The sequence below is a fragment of the Oryzias latipes genome, chromosome 19 (genome assembly GCF_053564925.1).
Source record: "Oryzias latipes strain Hd-rR chromosome 19, Olatipes_Hd-rR_3.1".
Lineage (NCBI taxonomy): Eukaryota > Metazoa > Chordata > Actinopteri > Beloniformes > Adrianichthyidae > Oryzias > Oryzias latipes.
This window is the reverse complement of record NC_136255.1, coordinates 18,649,836-18,666,364: the sequence shown is the minus strand read 5'-3', so window position 1 is coordinate 18,666,364 and position 16,529 is coordinate 18,649,836. Positions and strand designations below refer to the sequence as shown.

General features: G+C 37.3%; 1 protein-coding gene and 1 long non-coding RNA gene across 10 annotated transcripts in view; both read left to right on the top strand.

Moving 5' to 3' along the window:
- The first annotated feature begins 143 nt into the window (after positions 1-143).
- On the top strand, positions 144-1,778 carry LOC144987833 (uncharacterized). The gene is made up of 3 exons (XR_013651504.1): positions 144-271; positions 522-602; positions 865-1,778. It is a non-coding gene; the product is annotated as an uncharacterized LOC144987833 (long non-coding RNA).
- Positions 1,779-2,711: 933 nt separating this feature from the next.
- Positions 2,712-16,529, top strand: part of mpripa (myosin phosphatase Rho interacting protein a) — a 45,892-nt gene continuing 32,074 nt past the window's right edge. For 5 of the 9 annotated variants that reach the window (XM_078937324.1, XM_011488132.4, XM_011488130.4 and 2 more), the window contains exons 1-3: positions 2,733-3,528; positions 5,270-5,347; positions 6,814-6,879. In XM_078937324.1, coding sequence (XP_078793450.1) covers positions 3,409-3,528; positions 5,270-5,347; positions 6,814-6,879 — 264 coding nt within the window. In that variant the 5' untranslated portion in view covers positions 2,733-3,408. Of the gene's footprint in view, positions 3,529-5,269; positions 5,348-6,813; positions 6,880-16,529 lie in introns of all 9 variants that reach the window. The other 4 variants (XM_078937325.1, XM_078937323.1, XM_011488131.4 and 1 more) reach the window with 2 other exon arrangements.

The following is a 16,529-nucleotide window of genomic DNA, read 5'->3' as shown; positions in this document are numbered from 1 at the left end:
AATACAATTTTGTGAGCAGAAACTAAAAGAAAAAGGCCTTTAAAAAGTCAAATTAAATCCAAAACATTATTTAAAAAAAGAGACAACAAAAACACTAACAATTCTATAGTTAACACTTATGATTTTGGTTGAATTTAATTTGTTGGCTTTTTGCAGAGAATAATGCTGCAATATCTGCATGTGTTTGGTTGTGTAGCTTCCCCATGATGAATTGATTCCATTAACACAAATGGAGAGAGGAATGTCTATGCCTAATTTGATGGATCCAAAAGCAAGTATAACATATCTACGTGTGTGTGAAAAAAACAAAGTCTGGTTTTGCAATTCAACTTTTGACTTTATCAACAAAATTAATTTCTTTGTCACTTTCTTAGTAGAACCTCATACTGAACATATAATGTGGCTTAAATTAATTTATTTTCATCCATTTTTTTAATGTTGCTACAAGTAAAAAAAAAAAAAAAAAAAACGTCATATGTTTTTGAATTAAAAAAATGTTCGTCGTGGTTTTGTGTTGTTAGGTGTACCCTTATGAAATGCTCACTGTTGCAAATCGAGGGAGAGTAAAGCTTCCCAAAGATGTTGACAGGACAAGACTCGAGGTACAGAACCAAATTTGAATCCAATGCAACTTTTTCTTTTTCTGTTTTTTAAAATTGAAGCTGTATAATTTATTTTTGATAAAAATGTGCACATGTGATGTTGTAATTACAAAAATAAAATAATATCACTCATGAGGTAGCATTCTAGGAAACATTGTGTAACCTTTGTTGTTACAGTAGGTTCATTTCAGCCTAAAAGGGAAAACAATTGCCTTTCTGCATTATTATATCTTTTTCATTCTGTTCTGTTTCTTGTTTTCAGCTTCATCTCTCTCCAGATTCCTTCTTTGAAATCTTTGGAATGAACATCCAGGAATTTGACAGGCTTCCGCTTTGGAAACGAAATGACATGAAAAAGAAAGCAAACCTCTTCTGAAAGCGGCCTGATGCTCAGTTACTGTTTCGATTTTCAGTTCTTTATGGTTCTTATAAAAATACGATTATTTTTTTGTGTCTGGCACAAGATACTTCTTGAAGAGAGAGATTTACTTCAGACCTTTTTGAGAACAGGAGAACTCAACATGAATGAAAATTGTTTAGTTTGGATTTTTTAGTTTTGAGCAAAACTGCAAGATAAATATCTTCCTTTTTACAGTTTGTGTCCTCTATCTGCCTTTTGTTAACTGTCTTTCTCTTAAATAAGTGATCCTACTTGCAGCACATAACCTTAACTGCTCACCTACAAAAAAGCAACAACACATTGTTCTTTTAATTAACCACTGTAGAATTTATAAAGGAAAATTGTCCAACTTTATTGTGTGATTAGCGAAAACATTTACATGATAGGGTTCAAAAAGCAATAATGAAATACTAGTTTGTCTGTTTTTGTTTTTCAAACCAACCTTCTCTGTTGGCCATTATAATCTAAGAAATAGCAATCCTTATTATTAAATACGTACATAAATGAAAATGTCTTTACTTTAGTGGTTGAATTTGCAGTGTGTTTGTTTATGGGACACGCAAAAGCTTTTACAATCATAAATATGAATATATTTATATTTTAAGGTAGTTATTTTGCTTTTTATTTCCATTTTAAGTTCTTGTGGTAAATATGACTATGTACCATGTATATCTACCCAGCACTGCCAACTCAAGCGCCCTAAATAAATGCTTGCACTCTTTGTAATTTGTGATCTTCACTTTGAAAATAAACAGTTTTTCAGCTGGTTTATTAAACCTGGAAGCTATGCATTGTTTTAATTTCAGTTTTCCTGAAATAATTCCACTTTTTGTCTCAGACAGGTATGTTTTCTCCCATACCATTTTATTTAAACCAGGACACAAAACATTCAGCTTAAAAGAAAAGTATTTGATCACAAGCAGAAGTCAGCTTGTGATCCATACTCTTTCTATTAAGATGTTAGCACAGGTGAGAGTTGAACCCATTCCCCTTTCCTCTCACTGAATATTTCTCGTCTCAAACCTTTTTTCGTCTCATCCATTTCCAATTTAGACCAACAGATGATGCTGTAGAGTCTGAAGTTTGCAACATTTTTTCCACGAATAAATAAAAGCATCTAAAAAAACAAATCATATACTATAAACCTTTTTAAGTATGTAGTTGAGATAGATATTTTCAACAATTACTTGTGTTATCTCAATCGTCCGATAAGATTGCTCTTTACAGGAAATTGTTGCTAAAAAGGCAAAAAAAGAGTATCTCGCAAAAAATTAAAACAATAATTTGTTGGCTACACGGAGTTACCACTAATTATTAACGGCGACATTTTTTCACTCCTAAATATCCCTTATTTATTTAAATACACTACCATGTATAAAAGTCAATCATTACTTTGTTTTATCTTTATTATAGCTTTTGCGTTGTACATGCTTATGAACGAGTTGGACTTTACGTCTGGTAAAAGTAAGGGAAACAAACATAATTAAATGTTGTTCCGACTATTTTTGTTGTTCAGATGCAATTAAATGTTACGTAGTTTGGTAAACAAGAGTTTGGCTCGAAAGTTTGCCATGTTGTGGGCTCTTTAAAGCCCAATGAGCACTAGGTAAAAGTTAAACTCTTGAAGAATTTCTATTGGACAACTGGTCTGCATCTCAAATGTGATTGGCTTACGTAGCTATCAATCAAGATTACACTAACACACACACTCTCTCTCCCTCTCCGAAACGCCTCCTCATCTCTTGATGAACCGCCTGGCCCGCTAAAGGATTTTCACGAAAACGTCGGCTGCAGACTACGCAGCAAACCCGACGACAGCAAAATTCGGACGAACGGGACCCGAAACGATGGCCTTAGCGTCGTGACAGCAACGTCGAGGACATTTCCCTGCGTCGGACACACGGTTTTGCTTTTGAAGGACTTTGGGAGCGTGAAATAGCGATGACTGCGGTGTCACTTGTTTGATAGAAAGACGGAGAGGAGGGGTCAAAGTGGACCTCCCCCCTCACCACACAGCCTCTTCACCAGGCAGAGGCGTTCCGTTCGATGGAGTCTAACGGGACCTTTGCAGGGAGCTCCAGGCCCGAAATGTCACCTGGGAAACGTCGAGAATCAGCCAACCTATCAGCATTTTAAAGGATTTTCCCTAAAAATAACTTTTCAGAAAGCCTGTAAACGCAAAAAAGAGAAAAAGTTAGTTGCACCAAACAAGATGACCGTCGATGTCACTTAACAAGAAATGGACTACTACTAGTAACCTCTAGTTAAACAGGACAGACGAACAACGGGATATAAAACCCGTTCATTGACTGTTGATCTTACTCCTTCTGTTGGGTTCATTATCGTCCACAACACCAGGAGAACTCTCCAAAAATTTCTCATCAAGTGTTGCCTTCTCCAGTAACCATGTCACTCAAAGACAACGCCTGCAAAAAATTTCAAGCCAACATTTTCAACAAAAGTAAATGTCAGAACTGCTTCAAACCCAGGGAGTCCCATCTACTTAACGACGAAGACTTAAATCAGGTAAATATTATTATTGTTATTATTATTATTCTGACTTTCCTAGGTGCATATGGACCCAAATCCCTGGAAGTTCTGCTGGGTCCAGGGGAAACGTTTGCTGTCTTGGTACTTCATGTAAAAGTGTCAAATGATTGGTATGTCAGTGGACCATGAAGTGCAAATGTTAGGTTAATTGGACATAATTAGTTTATTGCCTTGGAGCATATATTGACCCCAATTCATGCTGATGTAGGACCTCCACCCTTCTTTACACCCGCAGCTGTATAGCACCCTGTCACCCATTTTTTGATGAAATCACTGGGACTCTTTTTTATTGAAGGTTTTTCAGTTATCATCCAAATCCAACAGCTGGCAAGCTCTATAATAATTCCTTGTTGGGAGTTGAACCAACAGTTCACGAAGGTCAAATTAAAGTAAACTTAATACAAGTCATTTAATCATTTTCCAGGTTTTGTATACGCAGTAATGCCTGCGATAGAAGGTGTATTCCTTTTATTTTCAGAAATAAACCTTTCTGTCACTTCTCCTAGAGTTGAATTTCAAATTGTATGTACGACCATTGGAAAGGAGAAGTTGAAAGCCAATGGGACGCGAACACACAATTACCCTTCAGTGATTTGGTGAAATCACTGAAGGGGAAAACATGACCTACATTGATCTTTATTTTTCTGTTGTGCCATTTGGGCTGCTGTCAGGTCAGATAAAGACAGATGGGAGATGTTGCTGTACCTGTTTTCAGCCTCCTTGTTGTACAATAATGTAAACGACACACACTATTTTATACTAATTCCAACATTTAAAAAAAAAAAATCTTTTTACGTTCACATACTTTTAACGTTTAAAATGCTAATTTTCTCAATTGAATGCAAACACTCGACTATCCAAGGTGGAGGTAGAGACACAAGTATGAGGTTCTGTTGTCATCGTGTTTACTGAGTTGACTGAGAAATGTGCTGTACCGTGTAAACAAAGCAAGAGAATAATTGAAGCTGGATTGTATTTGGTTGTGTGTAGGATGAAGGTTAATTAAAACCAATTATCTAAAAACTGGAGTTGCTTGTAAAAATCTGACTTATTTTTTTTTAAAGGAGTCTTGGTTTCAAATAAGATTTTTCTTATTGTGCTGGTTTTGCAGAACAATGCATAAAAACCACTGTGGCCCATGTTCAACTATTATCTAAAATGTTTTATCAAAGGCTGAGCGCCTTGCTCGATTTTTGATTTCTTTCAGTAGAGGTTTAAATTGCAAATCTGAAGCTGCAAAAGCTCCCTGAGATTTGTATTGCCTCTCTTCTTCTTCTCATCTGTTTTCCTAGCTTAACTTTTGCCTCCTGCTTCCCCCTGCCACCCAGAAGTCAACCCACTTAGAGGATCAGAGGGAAAATCATGTGTGTTAGCTTTTCCTTTTTTTCTTTTTTTTTTTTCCACAGCAGCATGGTGCTCTGGAATGAAGCCAGTCAGAGAGAATAGGTTTCAGTCAATTTAAGGCAGAGAGTGAAAAAAAAAAATGCTCATCGTGGATTGACTTTAAAAATGTGCATGATTTTAAAAAGAAGTGCATAAAATTGTCCAAAATAATTAGCTAAAATGGAGTTCTAGTTTGTATCCTTAGCCAGTACGGTACAACGCTGTCTTCAACACTTTAAGATGTGCACATTTGAGCAGATAATAGATATGTTTGGGTTGTTAATGTTAAATGTAATCCTTTTGTAATTTTGTTTTTCTCTTATCTCTTTTCCAGGCTAAACCTATGTATGGAGGATGGCTTCTGCTGGCTCCTGAAGGAACTAATTTTGACAATCCCTTACATAGATCTCGAGTAAGTGTTCAACCTCACTGTACTTTTCCCCTTGAAAGAAATTTTTTTTTTGTCACATTACACAAATTAATCCCAATGGAGCTTCATAGAATAATACATATTTTATTGTTGTATTTTAATTTGGAGCTTAAAAGGCTGCCAGTAGGTGTGGAGAAGGCGACCCTTGTTGGATAATTACTAAACCAGAAGTCTTGTTGTTGCTGGTTTTTCCTCTCAGAATAAGCCTTTTTGTGTGGCAATTATGAGTCTACGTTTGACATTGTTTCCTTATCATGCTGTAATGGGAACCTCCTCTTATCATTTCTCGTATTATGTTGTGGTGGCTGTTCTCAAAAGAGCATTATGGGGAATGTGGGGGAGGAGAAAGAAGGACCCAGTTCTCACAGCCCCTCTGATGGCTTCCATATGGGTTTTGGGAAAACCACCTAAGAATTTTACTATTAGAACCATGCTGCTGCTTTGACTGGATCTCTAATGCATTTAACTTATTCCCATAGTCAGCCGTTTGTCTTTGCATTTTGCCAGTTAAAGCAGACCGGTCATTTTTGGAGTAAACTACCGATTTGTTGTTGAACGGTTTGTTGTTTACATCTAGCTGTACAACAAACGGAGGGAAAAAAAAAATCCACACATAACCCAAGAGTTGGTCTTTAATAGAATTCAAAACTACCTTAGATAAACCAAAAATAAAACCAACAATAAATGAAGACACTGGAAAAAAACGGCATAGCAATTACTCACACCAAAACAAATGGGTTTAAATGATGTTATTTTTATCCTCAACATCTTATTTGCAACAGCAGTTAGTTAACATTACAGAAGTTGATTACTCTCTATATTTTAATATGATGTTATGACTGACCATCAGCTGACAGAATCTGCTGACTAAAGTGTCTCTCCTCTCAAATATTTGTCCAAACTCTTTCTGAATCATCTAGATAAGAGCTGGAAGTCAGTAACCTGTGCAGGCACTTCTTGCTAAATGTGTTTGTTTACATTAAAGATATTGTATGATTAACTCTGAATGAATGTACGAATAGGAGTATTTCTACATGCAATCAGGAATATTACCAGCTGTTCATTGGACTTTATTATTACACGCTGGATCTATGCCAGACAGCATATAGTAAAAGACAGTTGCAGCCTTTGAAGACTCTGCTTTGACTGCATTTGTTCATCAAAAGGTTTTTGACAGTCAGTTTTTGATGCATTGATGAATTGAAGTCACACACTTTGTGTGATGGCATTGTCCCGTGAGCAGAATCCCAAATATTCAATGCAAACCTTGATAATCACAGCATCTTCTCTCCAACCCTTTGAACCTTTTTATGTTGTTTTTACATTATTTATAGTAACAAATAAAGATTCCGACATTATCTGATGCTACTGTATGATATGATAATAATGTGACTTTGAGATGGATAATATCTAAGTCAAAAGTTAATGATTGATTCTTTCCTTTACAGAAATGGCAAAGAAGGTTCTTTATACTCTATGAACACGGCTTGCTTCGTTATGCTCTGGATGAAATGGTAAGAAAAAAATATTCTTACAAGTTTTGAGAAATTGGGTGATTTAAAGGATAATCTTTTTAAAATGACTTCTTTAAGAAATACAACAATGTCCAAGTCTGTCAATTGAACTGATGGCAACTAGCTCCTATATTTATTTCTCTGAATATATAAAGTACCGTATGTATAGAAATTGTTGACCACCAAAGTAACCAGCACGCTGCTGTCAAAGTGGATGAAGTCACACCATGTTGACAGTAAGTCATGTGGTGAGCCATGTGTTTGCTTAGCAGCTCACCCACTGCACACCTATTGTGCAAGAACGCGTTTGAGTTTCCTTCTTTGAAGCGCACCATAAAAATGGAAGGAAAATTAAAGAAATTGTTGACGTTTTAGCAATCTATTGGTATTGGTATTTAAATGTTTCATGTGCTTATTTGTTCAGTCTTCAAAATAATGTAGTTTATTGAATTTTACTCTGCCTGAACAGTGCTTTTACATATATTGAGTATGTATGCTTGCTAAAAATTGGTTGACCCAGATCTGTGCACTATGGTATTTTTTCCTACGAATAAAGAATATGGTTTAAGGATGAAAACAGAAATGATAAGAAACTTGTGTATTTCAACAAACACAAAGAGCTGGAATGTATTTAGCTGTATGATTTAGATGAGGACATACTATAGCTTTAATATGTTCTTTGTCTTGTAAGCCATTAGGCTTCATTTGTTGAGCTTGATGTCCTGGGATGAAAGATGAATCATTTTTAACCAAAAAAAAAAGACAAAGGAAGAGGCAAATGTCCGCTTTTCATTCACTGCAGTCGGCGGATGTCACTCTTCATCTTTTCATCTGCTGCCCGAACAGAAGATCAAAAGCAGGAGGGGAGGAAGGATCTAGATCTGAAAATATCAAGTGACGCCAAATATAGAGGCTTGTTTGTCACCCAAGCCACTCGAGGAATAATTGTTTTTGTTTTGAATAAGCAGGCTTTACAACTGATTTAATTGGTTCTCGTCTTCCTCTTGTGTAGGGCTGTTACCCATATTGTCATAATTATGTATAATAACTAACGTGAAGCTGCTCAGTGAGGAACATTGAAGTCACCACAGTATACACACATTGCTTTTAGAATTTATTGTAAACAACTCTGAAGTAAATTTAAAGGTTACCAGTGTTTACTTGTGTATTATAGCTCCTAAGCACATAAGAGCCTTTACTTTAAAGCACATGCACATGGCTTATGGATGAGGAGGCACCCGTGTGTTTCTTCAGTCTACTTTGATGGTTCCTTTGTCCTTGGAATAACCAATATCAGATGAGTTGTGGCTCCAGCCTACAAGATGTGGCATGGCCTTGGGTAAATGGAGTATGTCAGACAAATCTGGGGGAGATCCATGGCACTTGGAGCCATTGATTTGGGGCTGCCCACCTTCTGAGAACACCCAGAAAGACTCAACGAGCCTATCGTTTTAGTCTAAGCTCAAACATTTCTTTAAAACAGCTCATGTGTATGAGAAAATTTTCTTAAATCGATGAAGATTATTTGTTAAGAAGCTGCATTCACGCATCAAATTCTCCCGCGGCAAGTTTGCTGCTCTACGCTTTTCCATAAAATGTGGTTGTACACTTGATGCCACAGATCCGTGTGGGAGGAGCTACCGCCAAGTTTTTTTAGCCTGATCGCCAAAAGCAGTGTCTGTGTGTACTTAATGCACGGAAGACACAGATGATGTTGAGAGATCAGCTTTATTTATTTTAAAGAACTCGACAAAAGCATCGGTAAACACGTCTCTGTCTGTGACCCGGTTTGATGACTTGTTGTGCTGCATTAGTCAAACGTGCCCCGACCTTCAGATGGCGTTTGTACATTGGCTAAAGGCCCGTACACACCGGGACGAATATTCGCCAGGCGTTATTCGCCAGCGTTTTTCGCCACGTTTTTTGTGTTCACACCCAGGCGATTTTCCCTGACGATGAGCCGAGCAAACATGCAATTTCATTCCCTGACATTAGATGGCGCTTAATGTAAAACAGAAATACTCCTGTACACAAGGTGGCGCTGCGCAACTTTACGCTTCTTAAAGTCGCTTTTCACTCAGAAGAAGAGAGCAAGTATTTACGCGCTTGTCAGAATCATACAAAGAAAACATGAATATTTCAAGCACCAGTTGGAGCAACTGGTGCTTGGTTCGGGGATATTTTAGAAAAAAAAAACGAACCCGAGGCGTTATTTTTTTTTTTGACGCTTTGACGCGTGGCGTTTTTTCGCGTCGGTGTGCACACTCTCATTGGTGCCCTTTGTTTAGTCACGAGGCGTTAAACGTCGGCGAAAATCGCAAGCGAAATTCGTCCCGGTGTGTACGGGCCTTTAGCATGAAAACTGGACGCCTCTGCCACATGATGTGAATGCAACATTAGGCTTAAGATACACATGTGCTGGCACTGACTGTAAAAAGGGAGGAGATGAATAGATTTCATTTCTGTATAATTAAAGCTGCAATAGAAACTTGCTGTTAGTGCTGCTCTGGTAGTTTGAAAGAACTTCAGAATGTATATCCTGTTCATTCTTTGTCCAGCTTTTAGTACATGCTAAACTTCCAAGCTACATTTTCAAGCAGCAGCTTAACGAGGTTATGTCAGCTTCACATTACTAAGGCAACAAGTTTCTCTATCTTTTTGCAGCAGCAGTCAGCCATGTGCTTCTAACATACAGATGACCTCGTATATGAAGAGTCTGTCTATTCTGTAAGCATTGAGAAAGGAGCTACATGTGTTGCTAGGCAAAGGTTTACGAGTTGAAAGCATCTGATTATTGTTCAAACTATTGGTATCTTGTGCCAGTGCATTAGAATTGGTATGAATGATAGTTTTTTTTTTTTTACTACTGGACAAACTTACAGCCTGCAATAAAGATGGGAAGCATGACTCTGTTTTGCCAGCACTAATTCAAATTTTAATTTAAAAAAACATTACCATAGACAATAAAGGGAGGCTATTTAGGCATTTTTAAAACTTTATGAAAACTTACAGTAAATTCTCCAAAAACCCACTTTGATGAGATCGGTGTGTTAAAATAGTATTTTATGTGTTTTGCCGTTCCAGCTTGACTCCCTCCTTACCACACACACACACAATAGCTTCTACTAACCATACTGTGAACTAATTGCCTATTCTTACATACACGCTCCCTTTAACTCTTTGTAGTTTCAGGCTGTGATAAGGTCTTTGAGCTCAATCTAACTCAAGATTTCACAAAACAGCACATCCGTCCTAGCTGTTAAAAGCTGTGTTGTGAAGACGAAGGTTCTTGTGCGGTGTTGACCAGTCATTGCATTTTTGAAAGACTCACCAAGCACTGTATACCTTGAAAATAAAGTGAAGCTGCCTATTGAATTGCAGTGCACAAAAGCACCATTCACAGACCCTTGAATTGCATTTGCTTTTGGACCATATTGGCTGCAGTTGACAGTCTGTATCATGGCCACATACCCTTTTCCCAACAAGAACATGATGTTCTTTTATGTTTTAGCTTTTGAAATCGTTCTCATTTGGTCTTTTGCTCAATTAAATTCCTGTGTTTTCTGGAATTCTTCTGCCCCATTGCACTGTGTCCAAGAGCAGAGAGCCTTTTTGAAAAACCTGATGCCTTTTGCTGCAAATTTGTGCATTCTTTTTGCTTGAGACACAATCCTGCTGCTTTTGTCCAGAGTGTTTTTGCAGTGTCAGCCAGTTTGCTGACAGACTTGTTCTTCTTACCAAACAGAAACATGGAGATGCAGTGTTTTTTCTTACTTTGTTATTTTTATTAGATATTCCCAAACTACTTGCACAGGAATAGCTTTGTAGTGAGATATAAAAGTATATGAGGATTAGAGCATGACTTAGGGGCCTTTTGAAGAGGGCTTACAACCTAAAACCTTTATCACCCCCTTGAATTTCACCTGCAGTGGCGTTTTATTCTTTCATTTACTGCAAGCCTTGACATTTGAACTTTTAGTGCAAACTTCAATATTTCTTACATCACTTTGAACATTTTGTCTTCAATGCCAAACCTCGGAGAATGACTTTTCCCCAATTAAAAAGCAAACACTCCGGAGCACGAAAGATAAAGACAATGGTCATAGCTCCTGTAAAATAAGATTGTAATCGACTTCTCCACTGGAATGTGGAAGCTTGTTTACCTAGTGCGGGTCCAAGGTGAGGTTTGTGTTGAGCTGATATGGTGCACGAGAGCCATCTTTTGTTGTACGTCCTCTAAAATGTAAACATTCATGATTTCATCAGGGTCCCGGTAAATACTGCAGAAGGCCATAAAACCATGGAAGCCAGCCTTATATTTGCTTTCCAGTGATTAAAGCCTGCCAATTTAAAATTTTGCTCTTGAAGCTGTTAGTGTGATATGTTTTTATTAATTTTGTTTCAGTTGTTTTAGATGTGCCACACGATCCACAATAAAACAAAGAATAAACACTTACATTTATATCCCAGAACTTCAAGGCCGGTGTGCCCTGACCTTATAATGTGTTTGGTCAGTTTGTAGTTACTCTCTTAAGCCATTAATGGACTATGCAAGTTCTTTGAAACTTTGAGCAATAAATAGTGTAACATTGTGGGAACAGGGGGCACTTCAACATTAACAAAGACCATACCGGCTCTGCTACATCCACAGACGTGAAACAAAAGCCCCACACAATCATTGTAATCCACAAAAATCCTTGTGTGCTACTCATTTTGTATCCACATACTGACTGAGCTGCGATTAGTGGAAAATGAAACGTTTAAAATAGATTTTTTTTAAACTGGCTCCGAGCTGCTAAAATACCCGTGGGAGGCATATTGTATTTGTAAAGATGGAGATCACTTTGTGTTTGGGCTCACACCTGTCTTTTGGCTTAAAAAAATTAGAATACTTTAATTGCATCAATATGTTAAGATGCTTTTATTTCTGTTTAATCACATAAAATAACAACAAAAGGCAGAGTTGTGATCAACATACAACATTCCACACCTTAAAAATTAAATGGAAATAATTCATTTTATTACCTTTTGTAATTTTTATTTGGATTAAATTGCACTGAGGGATGTGCCACACTGACTTATAACCTTAAAAAAAGAATCTTTCTGAAAGTGTTTTATCACAGGGAACAGTGGGTTGTAATCAAACTCTGAATAGCTTTACATTTATTTATGAATCTAGAAAACCATCTAAACTTCTAAACTGAATAGCGAAACTTAAAAAAAGGAATTTTACATGCTTGTTTCATCTTTTTTCAGTATAGTGAAAGAAATTACCCATTAAGGTCACATTAAGATATTTTATGTATATGGGGATTTTTTTCCCCAGTTTTTCTTTTGTGAATGAACCAAACTAAACAAGAAGGTATTGAATGTACCACATCAACACCAAAACCCTTTTAAATGATGTGCTGTGTGTATCAGGTCGGTGAGTGGCTGTGTTACTGCTCTCCCACCAGCTCAAAATGATCTGCAGCTCCAGAATGCTGTATGGACGTAAACTAATTCATTTAATTTAAAATAGTAAACGGCATCTACTTGTATGGCGCTTTTCTACCTTCCCAAGGTGCTCTACAGTGAAAGTCTGCCAACCTTTCACCAGAGGCGAGGTGGGGTTCAGTGTTTTGGCCAAGGACACTTCCACACAAGCAAGGCAGGAATCAAGGCTGCACTCTTCCTAACATGAAGATTTTTGTACCAGTGCAGCCTGACAATTCAAGTTTTTTTTCTGATGCATGGACAAAGCTAAACTGGACAGGGCTTGTGCAAAACATGTTTTTATATTCATGTTGTATTAGTCTTTTCGTATTTCTTTTAGTGCCATTTTCCTTGTACAGCTTTGGTTTTTGCAGCTGTTTTATAGACCAGTTTGCCTCCACTGTGATCACATTTAAAATCTTCTGTTTAATGTTTAGGGAAGGTGTAACTTCCTGTCCTCTAAACATGAAACTTCAGAGTTTTGACTGGGATTCAGTCAACTGATAATGTGTCCAGAGCGCTCTCCAGCTGTTGATTTTAAGTCTGTTCTGTAGGTCTTGTTTAAAACTTACGAAGAAATCACTTTATAGGTGGTCATAAAGACCATCAGAAGACTGGGGAATTAATGCTGTCTGTGTTTATAATAGAAAAAAGGTTGTTGTAAAATTAGGTTAGAAGGTGATCTGTTTCTGCTTCTTTTTTTCTTTTTTGATACAGACCGTCATTTTAAGCATCACTCCCTCTTTACCCTTTGTCATCATCCTGTTCTTTGAAACTAGTTCCAAAAAATACAAAGTAAATTGGTTTACTTCAAAATAAATTTGGCCTAACAGTTAACTAGTACATTCAAAATAAAATGATTTCCACTTTTTTTTTTTTACCAAGATTTCTAGCTTCTCTTACTGGTGTCTTGTAACAGTCCTCCATTACATTTCAGTCTGAACAACAGATCATTTGTTTTGGAGAGCACTTGGGGCTAGCCTGTTCTAAGGCAAACTCTAATGAAAGAGTGCAGAAATGTGTCGCCATGTGCAATTGAGAGGTCTTCTTTCAGTGGAAGAGAAAGTAAAGATGTAGACCTTAACTCTGCCATTACAGTCAATACATTTCTATTGTTGGTTAACAATTAATGTCTTAAAAAAGCACAGCAATTATAGCATCTGGATCTCAAATGGCATCCAAGCCTGTGGTTGGATGCATTGTCGCGCAAGCTGCCCTGCAGATAAATGTTTTTCATAATTACTGAGGGAATTGATATTAAATGACCTTTAACCTTTCATTAAAGTCCATAGAATTGTTGAGAATCTGTGCACATGATATTCAGGGTTTAAAAAGCTGGGACTTCACCATGATCTACTTCAGTCTTTGGTAACGCTATGCAGGGTTTGATGTCCTTTTATTTAAAATCTGTTAATAAAATAAAACCTGAAGGATAAACCAAAGCTCGTATGCTGATCTAGCAAATGTTAAACTCAGTCCTGAATTTTCAGTATCTATTCAGGTAATAAGACAAGTATGTTGATTTTACCAAATGGTTTATCCAGCACAAATGTGCCTGAACAGTGAATTACACGAGTGCAGGTAAATAATCATTTGAAATCTAGACCCATCAACTGAACTGAATCTGAAAGGGAAATAGCAGATTTCAGAGGGAGGTGATTTCTTCTTTTTTTTTTCTTAAGGAGAAATGTTGTGTGGGCATGCAGACAAGCCACGTCTCTTCTCAGACTCTGATTCCTAAAGCCAAGTCAACATGACACAACTCGACTTCAGCACCTGTTTCTGCAGCCAGCATATCTACTGTGTAACTACTGACGTACACTTTTTTCTATCTGCTCTGTCTGTGTTTGGTAATGAATTCATCATAAAGAGATACAGTGAATTTTGTTGGATTACAATGTTTCTTGGTCCTCCCTCTTCAACGAATGTTGATTTGTATAGCATCATTTAATTCTGTTGATTTATCAAATGTAATTACATCATCATTTTGAATAGAATCCCGTTATCCAAGAAGAAAATGGCCTTCATCATCTAGTTTGGCCTCCTCTTCCTCCTCCTCTGCATCTGTTGGCTGTTGGCCCTTCTAGTGCAGCATTAAACCGCCCACGTCCTCTCACCACAGAGTGCAGAAGCGCTGCGGCCACCCACAACAGTGTCTCTGAAGCACCTGAAAATGTGAAATGTGTGGAATTTAAATTTTTGCCTTCTTATGAATGTTCCTGCTGCAGCCAGTGCTCACTGTAGCCCTGCTGGAACCATCTGAAAACCTCAAATGCATACCAACAGAATGAGGTGTATCTGTGAATGCCTGGAGGACTCTGCTGCAGGGGTTGTCAGATGTCCGCCATGCGGCGTAGTCCAATTTGCACAATTACTTTACATAGATGAGGGATTGACACAGCCGTTGAACTTTAATTATGCAGACTTATGACTCTGACCATTCTGTCAGGCCTAGTTCCTGTTCTGATTGCTATGTATGTTTGGGCCTGCAAGCTAATTGTAGTCCGTTGAGGCAGAGAAATGGTAGTTTAATATTCCTTAACAACAAGACTGAAGGTGACTCAACTCATTTGGCCCTTAACAACAAGACTTAAGGTGACTCAACTCGGTTGGCACCTGCCAAAGCAGCTGTTATCTGTTATAGCTAATATCAAAAACCTGTATTTACATCTGTTATCCAAAGTTGCTATGGAAAGATTTATGTCACAGCTGTTATTGGATAACATTTATTAATGAAGAGGTTCGATCGTAGGTTTGTACCTCAGAATGTGCCAGTTCACCAGTTGTTTCCTTTGCTTCAGAGTGTTTTTAATAATTAAAGCCAAATGGTCTTGTATGCAGATTTAAACCCCAAACATTGCGGACGATTCCTGCTGCTACATGTTTACAGAGAAGCAATGAAACTTGATATCTGAATCTATAATATTTCCAGTTTGTCACTACTAAGGTTGGTAGACAATTGACACCTAAGACCATAGAAATGCAAAAACAACTTAAATATAATAAATAAATGGTTAAATAAACATATTTATAATGGAAATGTTGTTTTTTCTGCCTGTTAAAATGAGTCAGCTGTACCCAGAAATGTGGATAGGGGAGGAAGGGAATTTGTTGTGCAACTAAAACTGAAATGAGACCAGTTTCCTATTGCCAGAAAATACAGTTATTTCCTTTTCTTCGTCATAAGGGAGAAAAAGATGTTTTACTAAGCTTCACTGAGGGAATCTGAGGAAAGCTGATGTCACAAAAAAGTTTTGCTCTTCAGAAACTTGATAGTTGTGATATTGGTTCTCTCTTCTTAAAGTTTTTTTTTAGTCATTTCTATTTTACTTGTGCTTGTTTTTGTGTATTTTAGTATGATTTTTTTATGTTGTGTATTTTATTATTTATTATTGTGTATTTTATTAATTTGTATTTTATTATTTGATTAGTTTTGCATTCTTGTTTGTTTTTATGTACAGCACCTTGAGCTTTTTTCTTTACATGAAAGGTGCTATAGAAATAAAATTAATTTGAATTTATTGTAAACATGTTTTTAATGAGCCTTTTGATACTGGTATATGGTACTTAGACACATTAGAAAGCTTTACTTTAACAAGGAAATTTGTCTGAACATCAGGAAACGGAATACCCTTTTGGTATAAAAACACCAATATTATACTGGTTATATTTCAGTATGTCTTCACTTTTTTTGTGACTCTGGGATTTTTCAATTGTTTTTCAAGTCTCTGTTCAAATGTATATCAGACATTCCCAACAGACTGTCTCAATGCATTTGAACCTGCCAAGTCTGTCTGGCTGCCTTTTGTGCCAGTGAGTCTAACTTTACCACCAGGTGGAGATCAGTTGCAAGCTCTGTCCCTTCCTTCCCCTGAGAGCCCAAGACCGAGGACTCGCTGCCAAGTCGATCATTGACCTCCTGCCTAAAGTGTCCTGGTGATGACCCACATGGTCTTTTCACGCTAATGCTAGCCGGTTCATGTGGGAAGGGTTCCAGCTGCTGGGTGCTCTCCTGGGAACCCCAACTTTGGGCCTGGCTCCAGTTTGGGACCCCAGTCATGTTAGCCTGGGGTCTAAAGTGGACTTTACCTTCACCTGTTCTATAAGAATGTTTTAACTTCTTAGTCTGGGTCCTTACCCAGGACCTAGTGCCTGACATCTGTTCCAGACAGAAT